The sequence below is a fragment of the Rhododendron vialii genome, chromosome 10a (assembly GCF_030253575.1).
Source record: "Rhododendron vialii isolate Sample 1 chromosome 10a, ASM3025357v1".
Classification (NCBI taxonomy): Eukaryota; Viridiplantae; Streptophyta; class Magnoliopsida; order Ericales; family Ericaceae; genus Rhododendron; species Rhododendron vialii.
In genome coordinates, this window is record NC_080566.1 from 37295696 (window position 1) to 37317894 (window position 22199).

Genomic DNA, 22199 nt, shown 5'->3' on the forward strand with positions numbered 1-22199 from the left:
GAGATTAAGAATTTATATCTTTAACATAGGCTCGAGATGGAACACGCAAAGGAGGATAAATATACATAGGAGGACTTGACCCTCTGAAGCAATACCTCACGTTTCTTCTCCATTACAAATTTGTAGGATGCTCATCACATAGATAGTCCCCACCCACATCAATGTCTGGTGGTGAGGAGACTGGCAATTTTACGAGGCACTACATCTACTAGACCCAACGAGGGTTGTCTCCATTGGCCAATGGGTTACTCACATTCTAGAGGTGTGAGTTCGATTCTCAGAAGTAGGTCAACAATTTGAAAGGTGAAAGTCTTTGTAGTCCCTCCTAGTTATGGAGTATTTCTAAATTCTTTCTGTGGTTGTTGATTCCTTGTTGCCGGCCCTAGATGGATTAGTCTCGTTCTGTTTGGCCGCGGGATATCTCCTATGTTGTGAAAAGGAAATGTCTCCTAGGATTTCGGTGCTGTTTCATTGCACCAGTCCATTTCGTGATTGTCACATGTGGGTCAAGTACAAGGCAGAGTGCTTTTCTACATATATAAACCGAGATTAAGCCCGGTTGGTGAACTTAAAAGGCATGTGACCTAGATTGGGGGCTCTAGTACCTGCCAGGTCTATAAATGTAGGACCACTTAAGCCTAGTCATAGGGGTCGAAAATGGGCCAGACATGAATAAACCCAAAATAATAAAAGTGAGATACCCCTTTGGGCCTGTGAGACCTAGCCCACAAGTTGGATCCATGGAGAGCAGAGGCCCAACTTGTTGGAGGTGTATTAGCATTGAGCCCAAAACTCTGTTGATGTAAAAAAGGCCCAGTTTGGAAGGAAAAAGTATGCTTTCCTGGCTACAAAAACAAGACCAAAAAAAAAAAAACTAGCCCTACTTTTGTTGTTAGGCCCAATCATGCTACATCCACACCTACTACACACACATATTCATGCAAAAAACCGTACATCTGTGTGTCGAGCTCACAGACAATGTCAGCTTATGGACTACACATAGCCATGTAAATATGTTTTCTCTTCTATTGTAAACACCCTTTGAATTGTATTTGATTTGAAAATGGAAAAAAGAGAAAATGCTGGCAGTGATACACTTTCTTCTTTTCCTGAGTCAAAGGGATGGAAGGGGTTGGGATACTCAAAATTCATGTGCGCGCAGTCTTCAATAAATTTTTCTATCATCTCTTGCCGATCATTACTTTTAAAAACCTCCCTCAAAATCGAAACTGAACAGGGCCCTAGTATTCTTAACCATGCGTGTATCCTCCTCCTCTATAAGAAGAGGGAGTTTCAGCCAATTTTTCGCTAGCCACAATTTGCTCAATTTGGACCAATTTGCCCCTCAATTGAAAGGCATGCAATGTTAATCAATTGGGGTGTTTTTGTAATTCTGCGTTTTCTTTGTCTAGCGTACGTGGCTTTACCGTGGTGTTACCAGGACCAAGAGAATTGAGAGAGAAATCCCCTTCTCTCTCCCTCCCATCGAATTACACGCCATTGTTCTATCTCTCTCTCTCTCTCTCTCTGTGGAACGAAACCTCAATGCCAGTGCTCCTTGAATCAGAGCCAACAGAGTTCCAGGCGGTGTTGGAGGTAGCCGACGAAAATCCGGTCAGAGGTGGTGTTGCTGGTACAGACTCTTCCGAATCGTTGGCCAAGCCATTTGTCGTTATCGTCTTCCACTCCTCCAACCGGTGGCAACTTCACTTTGGTTCTAAAATAATTTCCTAAGCTGGTAAATCACTATTATTTTCCAATAATTAGGGCTTTTTGTTGAGTTTTTGATTGGATCTCTGAATCTGATTCTTTTGTTTTCAATCGATTATTGGTCAATCGAGTGGTCGAAGTCATTATTTCAGACTTGCATTGGCACTTTATGTGCATGCTAACATTATGGCCTTTGAATCATGATATGTTCATCAATAGGCATGTTTGTCATGTTAAGCGCATCTCTCCAGTGTAACCGATTCCTGCCAAATTTCTGCAGGCTCCTGTACTTTTTCAGGGAAGGGGTCATTCATTGAATCCTACCAATAGCTTGGTAAACTCTCCTTCGTATCTGACTTAGTGCATGTTGACTCTACATTGAAAGAAATTAAAATTGTTCAAGGCTTGATTGATTAGTGGTGAAATAAAAATGTATGTTTTTAAATTTAACTGCTTTCTTTTGGGTGTTATTTTGCGGTTGTGGTTCGATTTTTTGATTATTTTAAGCTGTTGGTTGTTTTAATAGGTCTGCAATTGCAGAGGCAAGGAGGACAAAAGGGAGAAAATATCCCTGCCAGAAATGGAAAGCGATGGGATGATGGGTACAGTTTTGGAATTTTACTCGAAGGTTCAGATTCACGTCATACGTCTCTCCTCACGTAGAGAAGGTTTCTTTATTATAGGACCAGAGTTGCGACCAATTTCAGAGTTCTTGGCTTTCTATAGATCGTTATGTTGTGATCGGCGGCCATCGGCAGCCAGGTGATCCACTCAAATAAATTGGGGCTTCTCAAGTTTAGAGTTTATTTTTTGTGAAGGCGAAGTTTTAATTTCGGTGTTTGTGGTTTTGGTAGCTTCTGCATGTCTTCGCTTGGTTTCTCTTTTTGATATGTGTTTATGGTGTTTGTGGTATTTCTGTTCTGGTATTAGGTTAAACTGATATTCCTTCTAAAAAAAAGGTGCAATTTCAAGCAGATCAACGAAAATTAAAGTTAGGTTTCTCAATTCTCATCAGTTTACTACTTTCCCACTTCCTAACTCTACTACATAACCAATGGTGGATTATTGGGCAATAGAGTTCTCTAGCCTTTCATTCCTTCAAGCACTAATTTTTGTTTACAGCTCTAAGCAAGAATAAGAAGAGTCTCAATTAGTTTTTTTGGAAGCTACCAGCCTTGACAGAAGTCACAGAATGGAAGATGATCACCACTTCAGTTTTTTCTTTTCTGTTTTTTAGTCGCCTTACATGGACCTTTTATAATTTTGGTCTATATTTTTATACTTTCGAATTTCTCTCATTGAGACGAAAAAATTGATGTAAAAACGTTACCCAAATCTCTTAAAAGTTGAGAAAAAAAAAGGGGGAAAATGACGGCTAAGGATGTGTTTCGATCATAATTTTTTACTTTTTAGATTCCTCTCGTCATGACGAAATAATCCCCGAAAAATTAATGAAAAACTAACAAATATGAAAAAAAATTGAATAAGGACAAAAAAAAGAAGCCACTACGGTATTTTGTCATCATGCGCTCGGTATTCCAGGATTTGTTTAGGGCTATTTCCGTCTTTTTATCCCCCTCCTCCGACAGATAACGCGCCTCCGCTGTGGTTTTCTTCTCTCTCTCTCTCGCTCTTCACGGATCCAGCCCTCTTTCCACTTTCCCTTTCCACTTTCAAACAGAGAGAGAAGATAGACGAACAGCGGAAACGACCAAGAAGAAGACGAAGATCGAACCCAAAAAAGAAGAACAAGGTATCAAGGTATGTCTCTCTCTCTCTCTGGCTCGTTCTCTATCTAACGGCGTTAGGGTTTTTTCCCTGAAATCGAACCAGATATGTATGAAATGATGACGTAAGTGGATGTATTTACATTTAGGATATATCAATACGATCAGTCTCAATGTTACTAAAATGGGGAGTTATATACGTATATATTTTGTTACTTTCTATCATAATTCCTCTCGTAAACATTGATAACAACAGCTCACCCTATAAATGAGCTGATAGATTATTGATCCTTGCTGAAAATCTGTTTGCTGGGAGCCTCATGATCTAATGGGATTATTTTGCTGCATTTTTTAAATCACATACCCAGTGATTTTAGAGGTAAGTGAGATGATTTTACGTCAAAACAAGGCTCAAAGGTATAAAAATTCCCGTCCTGGTTTGAGTGTAAATTTATTGAATTTATTATGGATGAATAGATTTTTTCTTCTCTAATTTTCAATTTTTTAAAATTCTGATTACTGATTAGAATGAAAGCTACAGTGAAGTTCCATTTTAGGTTTATTATGTGGTGAACTAATATCTGTGGGGAATATAATTGCGTCATCCATTTTTAAATTCTGATTATTGGATTTTTTTTTTTTGGTGTGAGTGGTAAATGATTAGATTTTTATTCTGATTACTTTTGGCAGCAATGTGAATAAATATGAAGGGAAGGGCAGAATTCAATACCCATAGATTCACCATCGGGTAATGTTTGTAAGTCAATTTTGTTGTTCTCGTCTTTAGTTATTTGGGTTTGTTTCTCTGATTGGCTAATGTTTGTTAATCCTTTCTTTGTTTGTAACTAATGGGTTGCCACTAAGTAATTTGTGTTTGGTGCATGTCTCGTACATCCTTTACAGCATGACCTAGAAGGTTGGAGTACTACTAGATCAAAGGTTGAAAAAAATAGCTTAAAGATCTATATGGAGAAAATAGCTTAATTTGAAAATGAAATAGAGCATCAGAATTCATCATTTCTAGGGTGTATTTGACAATAGCACCAACATGAGCTAAGACTAAATAGCAGCATCGATGAGCACGTAGCGAAACTCTGGCTAAGACTAAATAGCCAAATCTCTTAACCCTCCAAGATACAGGAGTTGTAATGTTACTTCTTCAAGTTTGATGGTTTTAAACAATATCACATTAAGTAGCCCTGATTGCGACTGGAATCTCTTACTCAAGGCCATTTAGTATTTGCCCAACACTTCGTACTTTCTTTCTTTAATTCTTGGTTGCTTCCAGTTTAGTATCATCTGCAACCATTGACTTACCATTCGATAGGAATATTATACTGCTAACATTTCGTTGCTGATAAGATCCGCAATTGAATATTGCATTTGGCTTATTCCTGAGATAGGACACGGTATTTGATCCAGTCGCTCTAACCTGCGGTCATATTGACTACTATACATGTGCTTGCAAGGCTGCATCAGTGACCATTGTGGATGGATAAAAGGCTGCCGATCACAAGGAGAAATGCCCTCTCTGCTGAAATGTAAGTTAACTGTGCTGAAATTATTGAGCTTATTACTCCTTTTGCTTGGAAATTATTGAGCATATTCTTAGAAGCTCCTCCAATCAATCTGTGCACTAAAATTTTGGGAATTGATTTTTGTGCTCCCTGTTTACCATCTGCACCACTTTTTTTCCCCCTTTCTTTGTTATTAGTCATGTGCATTTAATACACCCCGTTTGATGTGTAATTGTGAACTTATAGTCATAGAAGGGTAAATGGTAAATTCAAATGAATAGAAACAAATATGGTTAAGTAATTGCAAATTTGTTGAATAACACGGTATAGGTGATTCGGTACACTTAAAAGGGCGATGATGAAACAATAACAATGTTAATGAAGATAGTGCCTTGGCGTGGTAACTTTTTTTGCAGCCATGAATACCCTCGTGCTTTTCCTAATACTTTTCTAAGCCCACTTTGTAAACTGTAATTGAAACCTAAAGCGCTTTGGCTATGCATTTTTTGGCAATGATGACAACATTTTTAAAACAGCAACAAAGGGTGTTTTTGCTGTGTCCAAATTGGATACCCACGGACTGAAAGAAAGACGTGAGAAACTAATTGCCGCGCCTGTGCCATTTTGGCTAATTTTTTCAATTGGGCCCTTTGGATTTGGAGCCTTGTGCTTCATGCCAATACTGGTTTGGGTTTAGTATTCTTGTAGGGTATTATCAGCACTCATTTAGTCCCCTTTGGCTAACTTAGTGTGTACACTAAACAGTATCTTTTGAATTTGCCCTGTGCCCTGGACTTACTCAAATCACCACTTGAAAATGAATATCATAACAAATGCATATTTCCAGTTGGAAATTCTCTGCAGGGCAATTCAACTGTGGGCTTTATGGTTGGAAACTTCAGGTAGTTGTTTTTATCTTTTAGGATTCACTTCATTTGAATGAATTTTCCTTTCCACTTATCAAAGAGAACTAACATTCATTTAGGGGAAGGGGTCGTTGTAAGCGAAGTGGGTTTAGAAAGAACCTAAAAAAACCTGAAACAAGCCGCCCTTTTGGGCTACCAGATATGATGGGGGGCAAACCAGAGGGAGGGGCTGGGCAGCATTCCTGGTAACAAGGGGAGAGCAAATTAGGATGGTCCCATGGGACCCATTGTCTCAATTACACATAAACATGACACGCTTTCTCAATTGCACATAAACATGACACGCTTTCTCAATTGCTTTTCCTTTTTTAGTATCGGGTGTCTGGTTCAACTTATGCGCACATAGACTAATCTTGAAAAACCAATCTCATCGTTCATTATCAAGTGCTCCATTTAAAGTCGGAGAAAAAGCTCTGTATATACTGATCCAAAAAAAGTTGATAGCACTAAGAGGGTTTCGAAACTGAAAGCTTAGGAGTTGATTTGCTTTGTAAGTGCCTACAAGCTAGGAATGAGGCAAATTTAGATCACTATCAGTTAAAAAGTAGGGTGGTTATGGTTTTGCAATCTTGGTTCCTTTTTCCTATATCATTTTTCCTAGGGAAAATAAATCATAATACTATATGCCTAGATAGTGGATTATGAGAATATACTCCTATATTAAAGGACACTTCAAGATACAAGTGCTAATCATAATACTAGATCGTGTATACAAGTGCCTGCAAGTGCTATAAAGCATTTCAAACATGTTAGGGAGTTTGTTCTTGTTTAACTGCCTAATATGAATTACTGGGCATCTCCACTACACACAGCCAACACGTCTGATATTCTCACATCCATACTCTTATGCAAGTACAGAGCATCCAACATGAGTATTTTGTACATTTAGAAGATTCCATTTCATAAAGACCATACCTACTTCATGCACAGGTGGGAAACTTTTTCCTGTTCTTGGATGTTGTTTATACACTATGGGATATTTCGGGAGGTTAAACAAGAAACAAGTGTGTATTTACTATTTAGAATCTTCGGGCAATCTGACTAAATGAAATACTCTATCCTCTTAAGCGGTGTAACACAAGACACTCAGAAGCGCGTGTGCGTAGGTACACACAGAGATGAAATGAATGAACTTACTAAAACAAGCACAGCTTGAGTCCAATGACAGAGAACGCATCCAGCGGCTTAAGTTAAGGTGGGCAGAAACTACTCTGCCTATGAAGTGTATGTACAAAAGACATACATAGAAGCATATAATTGTGAAGCTAAATCTTTCACTTTCTCTTTTTTCATCCCCTGGTCCATCCGCTAAATCTCTATTTTTCTTTTCTTGATCCAAACTTTTCTTGCACTAGAGTAATTTTTTCAGGAAAAAACAACTCCAAGAAAGTAGCTGCTGCACTTGGGGTTAGCTACCGCCTCTCTCATTCTCATCCGCAATTGTGTTCATACATATATTGGAGGGGAAATAGATCAAAAAAGCATACAGTTCTTAACATCACTGGTTAGTAACTTACAATTACCATTCTTCGATTTGCTTTGATTTGTTTTTTGTTTGGTTAACTTTGTGTTTTGGGTTTTGTTTTGTGCTTTAGAATAAAACCTATGAAAATGCTGAAAGCCTCCTTATCGGAGTAAAGTTTTCATCTATGTAAGGAAATGGAGTAGTTCTTAAAAATTCAGAAACATTTTCCCTTTTCAAGTTGTCTATTTCAGGAAATTTTCCCATTATGAGTTTTTGAAATTTGCTTTGGCTTCTTCATATCTGGAAACAGTTAAAGTAATGCATTCGCAAGTTCTCAAAACTTAACGTATACGAAAAAATTGAAGAGGAAGAGGTTCGACATACCACCGCTCAATAATCGATGGTAAGAATACATAATATGACAAACCAACATTAAAACCAAATGTATTAAATTAAGAACACTTTGCTAGATGAACCGTAAGGCTATAACAAACAATAAATGACAGTACTTCCAAAAACAGGAAACTTCTACAATAAAGAACAGGAACTCTATAGGTCTTGAACTGCTATAATCTGACAACGGTCACAGTACCAAAGGGAACTGAAAAAAAAGAACTGGTCTCTTGTTTCTTTTTCTTTTTCCTTTCATAAGTATGTATATTGTGTATATCAATGGTTTACAAGATCCTTAACAGGGGCCAGCACCTATATACATATACACATAGCATTCTCAGAAGTTAGAGCTTCAAGTTTCTACACACTATTTTAGCTCTAAGAACGTACTTGATGCCATGGGTTTTGGATATGTCTACAGGCAAAAGTTGGCGGATGAGACAGTAGTGGCCATATAATGCTTGAACGATGTAATAGGAACAGCTGGGGAATCACAATTTTGGACTGAATTGGAGATCATTAGCTTGTTATCCATAGGACTATATTGCGCTTAATGGGATACTGTATCATCCAGGGAAAAAGGTTTTTGGTGCATCCCTTAATGCGTAAGAACACTGTGATCACAAGGCTTAGAAATTAGTACCTTGCTTATTCTCAATATTAACTACGTATTAGTTCTTCATACCAATGAATATAAACCAGACATGGTAATATCGTTTTTCTGTCTTGCTGAATAAGTGTAGAGTACTATTTCAATTGTTCTTTGTTTTGCTGTGTGTCAACTTTGCTGCCTTTATTGTATTGAATATTAATTTCTCCTTGTTATAGATTTCGTTACTAACCATAAATTCAACTCTCACCTTACTTATCTCTCTCACGAATGCACAACAATAATTAGCTCATGCCTTTATTGTGACAAATCCATGTTGCCAATGCAAATATTTGGTAACAACAAACAACAATATTAGACCACCAAGCAAAACCAAACGTGCAACGCACGTAGCTAACCCCCTAGTTGTACAATGAAGGATGGCAAAAGTTTGATTGTTGGAAAGCATGGAAATCATTGAAGAATCTAGAAGTTAAAACCCGAATAACCTAGCAATTGTGGTAATTGGTAGGTTGATTAATCTCCTTCTAGTTTTTTTTTTTCCTTCCTTTATCGAGTACTAGTGTAAAACTAAGGTTTTTATTTGGATGATGGGCTCGTTGTAATTTGCTTTGAATTTAACCTAATCTTTGATTTGGGTGCTTTCTCTCTCATTCATGATTCTCGATTCAATGTGATAATCTGCTATCTCTACTTAATTTTTGTTGTATTTGCTGTTGATTGGTTTCGTTTTGGCTGTTATCTTGCTACAACTGTAATTCTTGTTTCTGAAAGCGGTTTTTTTGGTGATCTTGGTTGTAGGTTTTCTTTAATTTCTCTGATATGTTTTTTTGTTTTTCCGTTTGAAAATTGGTGAAGGTAATGTGGAATGGCTAGCTCAAATAGAGTGTGTGCTTTTTGAGTGCTTTGGCTTGCTTAGATAGATAGTAGGGTTGAGGGTGCCCTGATGTGCAGTTGTGAACTATTATGTGCTGCACACAGCTTAGGGTTTGCAACAGCTCAATTGATTCTGATGGAAAGTCTAGAATTTCTGATTCAACATTAATATTTTATGCACTGGATGAATGTAACTTGTATGGCATGTATTTGACTAGTTGTGTATGATTTGACTGATATAATGTGTAGTTAAATAGCAATATGTCCACAGATGTTATCTTTCATCGTTCAAACCTATGGCATTTCTGTTTCTCTTTGTTGTTAGAGACAATGGCTTTTAACAGGAAATTTTTGTGTGTTAGAATCCTAACTATTCCTAGTGATAACGTGTGGCCTCATTGTAAGATTTAGAGATGGCTGGCTTACTTCGTTTCCTCTCTTGTGTTTTTGTTTTTAAATTGGCCAATAAATGGATGTCCATAAAGCAATTTTCCTAGTGGTTATCACTCCATATATTTGACTTCTCAATTATTGAAACGTGTTTTCTTTTTTTGTGCCGTCAGTTCGAGAAGATCCACAATGAATAAAGGAGGTGGTGGAAGTGGTAGTGGAGGTGGTGGGCCAACTGCTGCGGCGGCAGCTGCTGCAGCTCAAAAGCAGAAGACATTGTTGCAAAGAGTCGATAATGACATTGGAAATATTGTTGACAATTTCAGTTTCCTTGTTAACGTTGCGCGGGTACTCTTACTCGCTCATTCTGTCTACCTATGCATATATGCTTCTTGTGTGTTACTTTGTGAAACAATCGTGGTTGTTTTTTGTTTATTGCAAAACCAACATTAGTTGTTTGAAGCATTTCTTCAATGCTATGGTTGATAGAATTAGCTAGCTGTATCAAGGTGGACTAGTCTGAGTCCTCGTCCTTGGGTCTATGTATGAGAGAGATGTGTGATTCATCGTTGCCAGTGTTAACCACAGGATAGTTCCATTTTCTTTCTTTTATGTTGGCTGGACCGTGGGTGGGAGGAAAGTCCTAACTCACTTGATACCGGTTGGCCTAACTAACTATAGTTGCTGTTCGAGGGCAAGGAGAAATGGCCTGCTTGTTAGAGTTTGTGAAGTTTAAACTCAACTTGTGCATCTATTTGTTGTTTAGTCTAATAGATTGAACTTGGGAATGCATTCTGAGATAGTCTCATGGCTATGGAATATTCTGGGCCTTATTTGTAATCATAAGAGCTTTTCTATGGGCACTTCTCCTGATTCTTTATGAGTCTTAACTATGAAAATATTACAAGAAGCTACCCCATTATCAGTAATATTTACCAACTATCAGCGGCTTTATACCTTATGGGTAGATTTATCGTTATCATGTCCATACGAAGAAGTAATGTAGTCACTGGCAAGCAAAGTTCTCTATCTTCCAAGAATTGGCTTGTTTTGCAGTCAAGGATATCTACTTTATTAGTAGCGCATATTTGCAAAAGAATCAAATATCCATGTAGACCATCGATCTAAATTGTAAATCACCGATGTTGAATGTAATGTCTTAACCTGTTGACAGAAATTGGTATTGTAGGTCAACGATCCACCAGTTAGAAATTCACAAGAAGCTTTCATGATGGAGATGCGTGCAGCCAGAATGGTAAGGAAGTTTCTTCTTTCACTGAAAGAAAGTTACATCAAAGGGTTTATACTTTTACTACATATCATATGTAATAGGCCACATGCATTCAAGCTTTATGTTATGATGTTACGTTGTAAGCTTAGCTTACTTGAAATAGAACCTCTACAGTAACACATTAGAGTTATATTGTTCAAATTTTTTGATTTGCATTTCGATTTACTTTAGCTTCTCAAATCCTTCAGATCACTGATGTTATTCAGACAGTAGTACTCTTAACAAAATGGTCAATAATGCTACATTTCGGTATTTGAGTCAAATTTTATGCGTGTGTCAGTTGAATTGTGAATAAATTGACCTGAAACCTTTTTTCAATATTTATGCCCGAAACCCATCTCTTTTCCCGCTTTGTTCCTTTATACTGATGCTAAATACATGAAAAAACAGGTACAGGCAGCTGACTCGCTTCTGAAGTTGGTGTCCGAGTTGAAGCAAACCGCAATCTTCTCTGGTTTTGCTTCACTCAATGACCATGTAGAACAAAGAATAGACGAGTTTAACCAACAGGCAGAGAAAACAGATCGCTTGTTGGCTAAAATTGGAGAGGAAGCAGCTGCTAGTCTCAAGGAGCTCGAGTCACATTACTATTCGTCTGCCTTGAGGACAAGCCAACTTCATCAGCCATGAATGAGGGCTCCATATATCTAAAGCAATTCAACATTAGAATGGTTCTAGTCACAGTTCAATTTGTGTCCCATCTTTTGAGAAGAGACCCATATTGTGCATTGTCTGTCATTTCCGGACTGGATTGTGCTGAACCACGCTTGATTGTTCTTGTTTCCTGATTCTTGTATGCGTCTCGGAGTACAAGGTTTTGTTCTTTTGTTTGAACTATTATCCAAACGGGCCTTGTAATTTATGAGCTATTGTTCACTACCGACGGTGACCAAGAAATGTGACAGGGCATCTTGTCTACAGCCAGAGTTGATTAAAACTAAAATCACCTCTATACATCATTTCTCAATCTTTTCTCGTATAAGAGAATCAACCCGTCACTCCTCCCTTCGCAAGCAGCAAGCTAATGGCACACGTCTTGTAACAGCTCTCTCTCTCTCTCTCATCCAAACGGGCCATGTAATTTACGAGTTATTGTTCACTACCGACGATGACCAGGAATTGGTTTATTAACAGTTCACTTGTGATTGGCTAATTGTGAAAAAAAAAAAAACCAAATCTGAAAGTATTTTGAAGTTTATTAGTTATCTTATCTCGGCTTGATAAGTTTATAATGCATTTAGACTAGTTAACTCGAGTTCAGCTCATGATCGGCACAAATGACAAACAAGTCAAGCTCAAACACTTCTAGAAGCCTGTTAACTTTTCAATCCAAGTTTAAACGACCCACTATTGAGCTCGACTTGGCTTACAACCCTGGTAACAAACAGTTTAAATGATTGCAATACTAATATAAGCAATGGTTTCTCGGCCATTTTTTTTGGTCTTCTAAGCAAATTTGTAAAAGTACTACATAAGCAAATCTGTAAAAGTAGTAGCAACTATTATGTTGACCTTATGTGGAGTAGGGTATTAAGCCTACTGTAATGATTCCGGCCAACTAAATCCAAAGGAGATACGCATTTAAGATTGATGAGACAGGTGAAAATGACCTACCACGACTTATCCACCATATACAAGAATAGATTTCTGAGTGTTAAATGATTCGTCCTCTACTCCCAAATGAGTCATTGTTAGAAAATGCAACCTTTTTAAATCATGTAATTAATACATCTACTTTACAATAGTATTTTATATGATATTTATTTGGTATAATCCGCATCCATTAACAAAGTTTTTTTTTTAAAGGAGATTTTCAGATTTTTTATTCCACTTTTGCAGGGATAATCACTCTGGATTGTTCTAAAATAGATTTTAAAAAGCTCAATTAGAAACAAAGCGATTATTCGGAAGAGTTGTGAAACCATGAAGTGTTAAATATTCTTTCAATAGTATTCCCTCTGTCCCGATTTGTTTGTCCTTTTTTTTGACGTTTTGAGAGCGTCTGGTATTGGTAGTGAAACCGGCAAGAACACTAGCAAGTATATTGTAGAAATAATTCATACATGTTAGAGGGCAACATAATGGCCCCAAGCATATAAGTTACAAGGTGTATACTGTCCAATGGGTCAACTTCTACAATGGCAATCTGAAGGATTGGAAGCATTTAGTGGATACATGCACTCAACACAATAACAGTACGTGATAGTACCCTCACTCCACAAAGACTAAAATGGCACTAGAGGTGGGATCCAGTGCAAGTAGCAGACCTCAATTGATCGGGGCACAAGCTTGGCTTGGTAGTTGGTAGGGAGGGGTTGATCATCAATTGTAATAGTAAGGCTTATCAAAAATGCAAATGAAGAAGCCAGACATACGGAAGCAATAATTCTACAATTGGTTGAATGTGGTTGCATTCAGTGCAACCACCAAAGGGTCAAAGATCCAACTCTTCCCTCCCCAAAAAAATGCGGCCATTGGGGATGCATTGAAAGAGAACCAAAAGGCAAAACACACAAGTTTTCAGCTATTTACAAAGTCCAGAGTACCCCAATGCTAGAAGCCAAAATACACAAATGACAGATGAGAAAAGGAGACAGGGGAAAAGTCTGGGAAGGCATTTTGGGCCCCACATATATGTGAAAGGTTGTGTTTGGTGTTGTGTTTCTAGCATTTTTGATATACTTTACTGTAAGAATCAGGTTCAAAAAATGCAATGCTACCATCAAGACTCATACTTAGAAAATAAAAAATAAAAAATCAACATCCGAACACTGGAAACAAATAAAATAGTACCTTTCCATCCCGTACTTCAGATGCACAAGTGGTTAAGGGGCACTTTTAATCTGAATTTTCCATCGAATTCAACAGAAAAATAACTCAAAAGCAGAAGACATTGTTGCAAAGAGTCGATAATGACATTGGAAATATTGTTGACAATTTCAGTTTCCTTGTTAACGTTGCGCGGGTACTCTTACTCGCTCATTCTGTCTACCTATGCACATATGCTTCTTGTGTGTTACTTTGTGAAACAATCTTGGTTGTTTTTTGTTTATTGCAAAACCAACATTATTGGTTTGAAGCATTTCTTCAATGCTATGGTTGATAGAATCAGCTAGCTGTATCAAGGTGGACTAGTCTGAGTCCCCGTCCCTGGGCCTATGTATGAGGGAGATGTGTGATTCATCGTTGCCAGTGTTAACCGCGAGATAGTTCCATTTTCTTTCTTTTATGTTGGCTGGACCGTGGGTGGGAGGAAAGTCCTAACTCACTTGATACCGGTTGGCCTAACTAACTATAGTTGCTGTCGGAGGGCAAGGAGAAATGGCCTGCTTGTTAGAGTTTGTGAAGTTTAAACTCAACTTGTGCTTCTATTTTTTGTTTAGTCTAATAGATTGAACTTGAGAATGCATTCTGAGATAGTCTCATGGCTATAGAATATTCAAGGCCTTATTTGTAATCATAAGAGCTTTTCTATGGACACTTCTCCTGATTCTTTACGAGTCTTAACTATGAAAATATTACAAGAAGCTACCCCATTATCAGTAATATTTACCAACTATCAGCGGCTTTATACCTTATGGGTAGATTTATCGTTATCATGTCCATACGCAGAAGTAATGTAGTCACTGGCAAGCAAAGTTCTCTATCTTCCAAGAATTGGCTTGTTTTGCAGCCAAGGATATCTACTTTATTAGTAGCGCATATTTGCAAAAGAATCAAATATCTATGTAGACCATCGATCTAAATTGTAAACCACCGATGTTGAATGTAATGTCTTAACCTGTTGACAGAAATTGGTATTGTAGGTCAACGATCCACCAGATAGAAATTCACAAGAAGCTTTTATGATGGAGATGCGTGCAACCAGAATGGTAAGGGAGTTTCTTCTTTCACTGAAAGAAAGTTACATCAAAGGGTTTATACTTTTACTACATATCACATGTAATAGGCCATATGCATTCAAGCATGTTTATGTTATGATGTTACGTTGTAAGCTCAGCTTACTTCAAATAGAACCTCTACAGTAACACAATAGAGTTATATTATTCAAATTTTTTTATTTGCATTTCAATTTACTTTAGCTTCTCAAATCCTTCAGATCACTGATGTTATTCAGACAGTAGTACTCTTAACAGAATGGTCAATAATGCTACATTTCGGTATTTGAGTCAAATTTTATGTGTGTCTCAGTTGAACTGTGAATAAATTGACCTGAAACCTTTTTTCAATATTTTTGCCCGATACCCATCTCTTTTCCCGCTTTGTTCCTTTATACAGATGCTAAATACATGAAAAAACAGGTACAGGCAGCAGACTCGCTTCTGAAGTTGGCATCCGAGTTGAAGCAGACCGCAATCTTCTGTGGTTTTGCTTCACTCAATGACCATGTAGAATAAAGAATAGAAGAGTTTAACCAACAGGCAGAGACTTGTTGGCTAAAATTGGAGAGGAAGCAGCTGCTAGTCTCAAGGAGCTCGAGTCACATTATTATTCGTCTGCCTTGAGGACAAGCCAACTTCATCAGCCATGAATGAGGGCTCCATATATCTAAAGCAATTCAACATTAGAATGGCTCTAGTCACAGTTCAATGCGTGTCCTATCTTTTGAGAAGAGACCCATATTGTGCATGGCCTGTCATTTCCAGACTGGATTGTGCTGAACCACGTTTGATTGTTCTTGTTTCCTGACTCTTGTATGCATCTCAGAGTATAAGGTTTTGTTATTTTTGTTCGAACTCTTATCCAAGCGGGCCTTGTAATTTATGAGTTATTGTTCACTACCGACGGTGACCAGGAAATGTGACAGGGGCATCTCGTCTAAAGCCAGAGTTGATTAAAACTGAAATCACCTCTACACATCAATCCTCAATCTATTCTCGTTTAAGAGAATCAACCCACCACTCCTCCCTTCACACACAACAAGCTAATGGCACTGGTCTTGTAACTGAATTCAAATGAATTGCAAATTGGCTCAACCTAAAACAAAGAAAGAAAAACTGAATTCAAAGTCGAAATCAAATGCTTGCGGTGGTTCAGGTCACTAGCAAGCAAGGTACCTACCAACACAAATCCCAAAGTTTGCGAGGGAGGGAGATATTCATACATGTCAAACATCAAGCTAAATGTTGCCTCACAGGGAGCAAATACAAGAAAGTTATATTTAGCAAAAATTCACGAAAGAATGTTACGTTTACTACTCCTATTTAGCAAGAAATCACAATGCCCTGACTCCTATGGTAGGATGGAGGCATAATTTCAATACCAAACCCATGAGCATTCATGGTCTTTGAACTGACTTATGATGTAACCCAACTGTATCCAGGCTGCTTTATTACCCCATGGCTCTTCATCATTTCCCTCAGGCTAGCTGCTTCTTCCCATTGTCCTGCATTTGCATAAATATTTGACAGTTGAACATAAACCGCCGGATTATTCTGTTCCTTTTGAAGAAGAAATCCAGCAACTGTTCTTCCTAATCTCAGATTACCATGAGCTGCACAAGAACTGAATAATGTCCACCACGTGTTAGAATCTAATTCAATGTGCTTGCCATTTAATAGCCTTTCTGCCTCATCAAGGTATCCAGCTCGACCTAATAGGTCAACCATGCAAGAAAAGTGATCTACTCCAGGCTGAAAACCATCGTTCCTCACCATAGAGTTGAAAATCCGAGTTCCATCATCAACTAAACCCGAGTGGCTGCAAGCTGAAAGGACTGATGTGAAGGTAGCCTGATCTGGTTGGACCCCACCTGAATCTAGCATTGCCTCAAAGCAATGCACAGCTCTCTTTCCTTCCCCATGTTGCGCATAAGCAGATATCAAAGAATTCCAAGATACTATGTCTTTGTTGATAATTGACATTGAGTTGAAAACTCTCAAACACAAATCCAAAACCCCACTCTTTGCATACATTGAGATGAGTGCATTCGCTAACAATGCCTCTGAAAAAAGACCTTGTTTGATAATGTAACCATGAACCTGTTTCCCATGTCTCAAAGATGAAACGCTAGCACATATGCTCAAAACAATGCTTAGAGTATAAACATTTGGCCTCAATCTTGACAACAGCAGGGAAAATTGCTCAAGGCCCTTCACTGCAAACCCATTTAATTGAAACCCATAAATAACTGTATTCCAGGAAATTAAATTTCTTGGAGACATGTCACTGAATACTTCGTAGGCCTGCTTCATGTAACCATGCTTAGAAAACGCAGAAATAAAAGCGTTTGATACTTCGATTTTAAAGATGAGCCCATTTCTAATCACTAGGGATTGAATCATTTCAACAATCTCTATAGACTCCGAGCTTGCTAGCAGACTTCCAATAGTAAACTCATCTGGTTGAGTTCCGTCCCTCTGCATTTTAATGTAGGCCAAAGTTGCTGCTCCCCCCAAATTCCCTTGAGCATAGCTTGTAATCATGGCATTCCAAGAGACAATATCCTTTCCTTCCAATCTCTCAAAAACCGTGCGAGCTGCATTTAGATCCCCACAGCTAGAATACATGGTCACAGCGGCATTACTCACAGATGTACACATCTCGAAACCCATCATAATAGCTTGGGCATGTATTTGATGGCCAACTCTTGCACATGAACAACTACTTATTACACTCACAAAAGTCAGCTCAGTAGGTCTAAGACGAACATTTTGCATCTCTACGAACATAATCAACGCATCTTTGTCTCTCCCCACACTTACTAAACCACCTATCATTGCATTATAAGTAATCTCATCACGTAGGCCTTCTGCCTCTTCAAATACCTGATAAGCATCATTAACATTTCCACAACCAAAATACATTGTCAGTTGTGCATTAATCACAGAAGCCCTGCCCAAAAACCCAGTTTTAATCACCATTGAATGCACCTGCCTCCCAAAATCAACCAACTCCAACGAGCACAAGCTCAACACACTAGCAAAGGTGTAATTATCATGCCTAACACCCAACAAGTGCATTCTCCGGAACATATCCAAAGCAACATTCGAATACCCATTTTCAGTACAACCAGTGACTATCGCATTCCAAACCGCAACACTCCTATGAGGCATTTTTTCAAACACCTCACAAGCATACCCAACTTGCCCAAGCTTGGTACACGCCGACATCAACGTAGTCCACGAATAAACATCTGGGTTTTCTAAATTATCGAAAACCCGCTTCACCGAAGTCAAGTCTTTTGATTTCGCGTAGAGAGAAAGGAGGGTATTGGCGACATGAGGGTAGGATTGGAGCCCTGTTTTGAGGGAGTGCGCGTGAAGCTGGCAGCCGGCGGTGGCGTGGCGGAGGCGGGCGCAGGCAGTAAGGGTGGTGGAAAGGGAGTAGTGGTCGGGGCGGAGGCGGTGGGAGGAGTGGAGTTGGAGGAAGAGGTGGAGGGTGTCTGTGTAGTGGTGGGAGCCAGTTAGAGTTGAGAGACGGGAGTTGAGTTTGATGAGGGTTTCGCTGGCGTTTTCAGTTATGGCAGTTAACATTGGAACTTCATGAGTTGTGGCATTTTCTGTCCCCTTAAGCTATTCAAAAAATATTTACTTCATCCTTCATGTTTTCCATCCATCGAACAAACGGAAAATTTAGTTGATGGCTATATGTCATTTCACGTATCAATACATGTATATGTATCTCCTTCTTCCTCTCTATCTATGTACAGTCCCCACCATGTTCTGTTCGTCTCTCTCTCTCTTCTAGACACTCTTAGAACCATTTCCGAAAGACCTTAGCAACACACCTGCTCAATGACTTCATCTGGGCTTGCCCATTTCCACTCTGAAAACTCTGTCTGCTTCCCCAATTGCTAAGTTGAGCTAACTTTCATCTTTCGTCAATCTCATCAGAAACCTGCCAATTGCCAAATTCTTTATCATGCTAGAATTGAACAAACAAGCAATCCTATACGCGCTTGTTATTTATACCAGGCAAACCCAAAGCCTGAGGTGGTATTGACACTAAAAAGCTGTGACATGTGCTCTCGTATCCCCAACCCATAATCTCAATTACTAATTTTCCACTAAAAAAACACTTTAAAAAAACGAATTTAATTTTTTATAATTATTATATAAAATTATTCCCAAAAAAAACCCTTTTTTTTTTTAAAACCGAATTTTATCAAATTAAAACTGATTTTTTTATTTTGTAATATTATTAATGTAGTAAATTTATTTGTTAGTAAAATTAAATATTACAACTTAAAGTGTGAAAGATTAATTATATTTGCAATTATAATTAAGTTTGGGACTGCACAAGAGCAAAACGGTTATTTGACAACTTTTTACGTCATCCACCCTTTCATATACCCCAATTTATCCTTCATTCAAACCAAGTACTATTTTATGCTCTTTTTGTAATACTTCATCCAAACCAAGTACTATTTAGAGCATCTCCAACGGGAGATGTCAAATCTGATGTGGAGCTTGTAACGGTAATATTTGACACTAATTAACAAACCAACCCAGATGCCTTTTTTAGGCCAAATCCTTGACATGGATGAAGGGGGAGGAAGTATGTCAATTTTGACTATCTACACCTTGCTTGCCAAATTTCAAAAAATGACTATTTATATTTTGACATAAGGGTTAGAAAGGGATAATTTGATGTCAAATAAATAGAATTTGAAATAAGGGTTGGAGAGAAGGTTTTGATGTCAAATTGGAGATGCCAAAATGTCACATCAGCCTTCAAAAAAAATTGACATCCCCAATTTGAAGTCAAGGGTTGGAGATGCTCTTAATACCCATTTCAAAAATATCACATCAATGTGGGTCATTCCTTATTAACTAATACCTCCTATTATCTTGTCCCACTTATTAACTAATATTCTCAATTATTTCCCCACATCCAATCGGGCCCTAAATGTAAGACCACTTAAGCCTAGTCATAGGGTCGAAAATGGGCCAGACATGAAGAAACCCAAAATAATAAAAGTGAGATACCCTTTGGGCCTGTGAGACCTAGCCCACAAGTTGGACCCATGGAGAGAAGAGGCCCAACTTATTGGAGGTGTATTAGCATGAGCCCAAAACTCTGTTGATGTAAAAAAGGCCCAGTTTGGAAGGAAAAAGTATGCTTTCATGGCTACAAAAACAAGACCAAAAAAAAACTAGCCCTATTTTTGTTGTTAGGCCCAATCATGCAACATCCACACCTACTACGCACACATATTCATGCAAAAAATCGTACGTCTGTGTGGAGCTCACAGACGGTGTCAGTTTATGAACTCCACATAGCCATGTAAATATGTTTTTTCTACTATCGTAAACACCCTTCGAATTGTGTTTGATTTGAAAATAGAAAAATGACAGAAAAAAATGTTGGTAGTGATACACTTTCTTCTTTTCCTGAGTCAAAAGGATGGAAAGGGGCGACTAGTGTAGCTTTTCCAATTGGAGTGACCAACGGGTTCCCACCCACTATGAAATGTTCAACTGTGTCTGCCTGTCCTAATTAATTTTATCACTATGGCATTCTTTCGAATAAAACGCTGTTTAGAGAAGGTTAGCGCGTCACCATAGCCCCATGCACAGTGGAACCAAAGTGCCTCTAAACGCAGCATCTAGGTTTTTTTTTTTTTTTTTGATCCGAAACGCAGCATCTAGTTCAAGAGCTCCAAAACCCACAAGGGAGGTTCGAACCCAAAACCCTGTGGGAGGCGGCAGCCCATGGGTCCATTTGGTTGGGCCCAACTCTCTTCTTAAATGGTGACCGGAGGGTTAAAAAATCCACGTGTGGTTGTCGACTTTAGAGTTTGGACCAAGATCAGGTGGTCCCGACGCCACCTGCGTCAGTTCCAGTAGTCCACCAAAGTCCAAACATCTGTTACGTGTCAAAAGTCACAGAAGTCAACAAGACTCATCTGTTACGTGTCGTATTGCTTGTTTTGACTAGAGCAAAACAGGTGAAAAGTTCACTTCCTCCATCGATCGAGACAAGAGTTTGAGCCTCGCGATGGATGGGGTTGGATTTCAGAGTTATGGACGGCCTTAATCTTTTGTAGGCTAATATACTAGTACCCCGCTAATTCTTACTGATGTATATAATATTGAAAAAAAAAAAAACTAGACCAAAATAAGCCGGACACATTTAGCTAGAGTAGAACAAATTTGCTTGTTTGGTACTCCCTCCGTCCGCAATTGTTAGTCCCCAAACGTGCTTTTTTAAGTCACACGTCAAAGTGCAAAGGAGAGGAGATTTCCTTTCTTGCCCTTCTTTTTTTGTATAGTCACATCAATATTTAAAATTTCACTTTTGAGCCAAATTTTAATTGGAGGGCAAAAGAGAAAATGTATTTTACAAAAAGCAATATTTTTTGTCCTTTTAATAAATTGAATTTCCCAAAACGGACCAACAAAGATGAACAGAAAAGTGCATAGTAGGGACAAATTATTACTCCGAAGATTTCTTCTATAAGGAACGAAATACGTACGTTGGACAAATTATTACTACTACGGAGGGAGTACGAGTACTATTTTCACGTGTCCGAAGATTTCTTCTAAGGAGCAAAATACGTACGTTCAATAAACTTATTGGAATTTTTTTTCCTTTCTTTCTCTTGAAAAAAAAAACAATTTAATTAGGCTCTGTTTGATAAAGTTGTCAATTTTTTATTTTTCGTTTATGAAAAACAAGAAATGAGTTTGTGTTTATTCATTAAAAAATAAAAACAAAAAATCATGTTTTTAGTGACCATAATAGTTTTTGTTTATTTGTTTTTTGGGCTGTCGAAAGTATTTTCAAAATAAATGAAAATGCAATTTTTGTGTTTCTAGAATTTTCATAAATTAGTAGAATTGATTATGTATTTTGTAAACAAAAATAATAACACAAACATATTTGTGGTATCTATTTTAAAAAATATCTGAAACAAAAACAAGAAACTGAAAGTAAAACTTTTCCGAACAGAGCCTTAACAAATAAATCACGACAATGATGGTATAGAATTCTTTTTTAGGCCGAAGTAAATTAAAGTGGCAATGATTTTCCTAATTAAGATGTCAGAGCGGGCAGAGCTGGTCCTGACTTGTAGGGGCTTAAAGCGAAGATTAAAAATTAGGTCTCTTTTGTTGGACAATAATAAGGGATAAAAAAATAGGAAGGACCCTTACAATTCAAAAAAATTTTGAGACCTAAAGTGGCTGCAACACTTGCTTTAGCTCAGGGTCGGCTCTGAGAGCGAGAAAGTGGTAATGTTCATTATGAGATAGTAGTATGGGAAAGAAATTGATTTTTCGCACTCCATTTTTACTCATTGAAAATCTACTTTTTGTATTTTTCTTATTTGAAATTACAACAATACCATT

The 22199-nt window shown here is 38.0% G+C and overlaps 2 protein-coding genes and 1 pseudogene across 10 annotated transcripts; 2 read left to right on the forward strand and 1 right to left on the reverse strand.

Moving 5' to 3' along the window:
• Positions 1 to 1504: 1504 nt before the first annotated feature.
• LOC131302333 (mediator of RNA polymerase II transcription subunit 22a-like) lies at positions 1505 to 11823 on the forward strand. Of its 9 annotated transcripts, XM_058328893.1 has the most exons (9): positions 3313 to 3471; positions 4128 to 4185; positions 4841 to 4978; positions 6987 to 7075; positions 7236 to 7384; positions 8160 to 8343; positions 9788 to 9962; positions 10804 to 10869; positions 11296 to 11823. In XM_058328893.1, exons 7-9 carry the CDS (start codon positions 9804 to 9806, stop codon positions 11533 to 11535), a joined length of 465 nt encoding a protein of 154 aa, XP_058184876.1. In that variant the 5' UTR covers positions 3313 to 3471; positions 4128 to 4185; positions 4841 to 4978; positions 6987 to 7075; positions 7236 to 7384; positions 8160 to 8343; positions 9788 to 9803; the 3' UTR covers positions 11536 to 11823. The 9 variants fall into 9 exon arrangements, with proteins under 9 accessions (XP_058184884.1, XP_058184881.1, XP_058184876.1 ...); XM_058328896.1 differs by lacking the exon at positions 8160 to 8343 and having other exon boundaries at positions 4128 to 4194; XM_058328897.1 differs by lacking the exon at positions 6987 to 7075 and having other exon boundaries at positions 4128 to 4194.
• A 1655-nt stretch (positions 11824 to 13478) lies between these two features.
• LOC131303198 (mediator of RNA polymerase II transcription subunit 22a-like) lies at positions 13479 to 15647 on the forward strand (annotated as a pseudogene).
• A 226-nt stretch (positions 15648 to 15873) lies between these two features.
• LOC131302332 (pentatricopeptide repeat-containing protein At3g49740) lies at positions 15874 to 18843 on the reverse strand. The gene has a single exon (XM_058328891.1). The coding sequence runs from the start codon at positions 18378 to 18380 to the stop codon at positions 16203 to 16205; it is 2178 nt and encodes a 725-aa protein (XP_058184874.1). The 5' UTR covers positions 18381 to 18843; the 3' UTR covers positions 15874 to 16202.
• Between the last annotated feature and the right edge of the window lie 3356 nt (positions 18844 to 22199).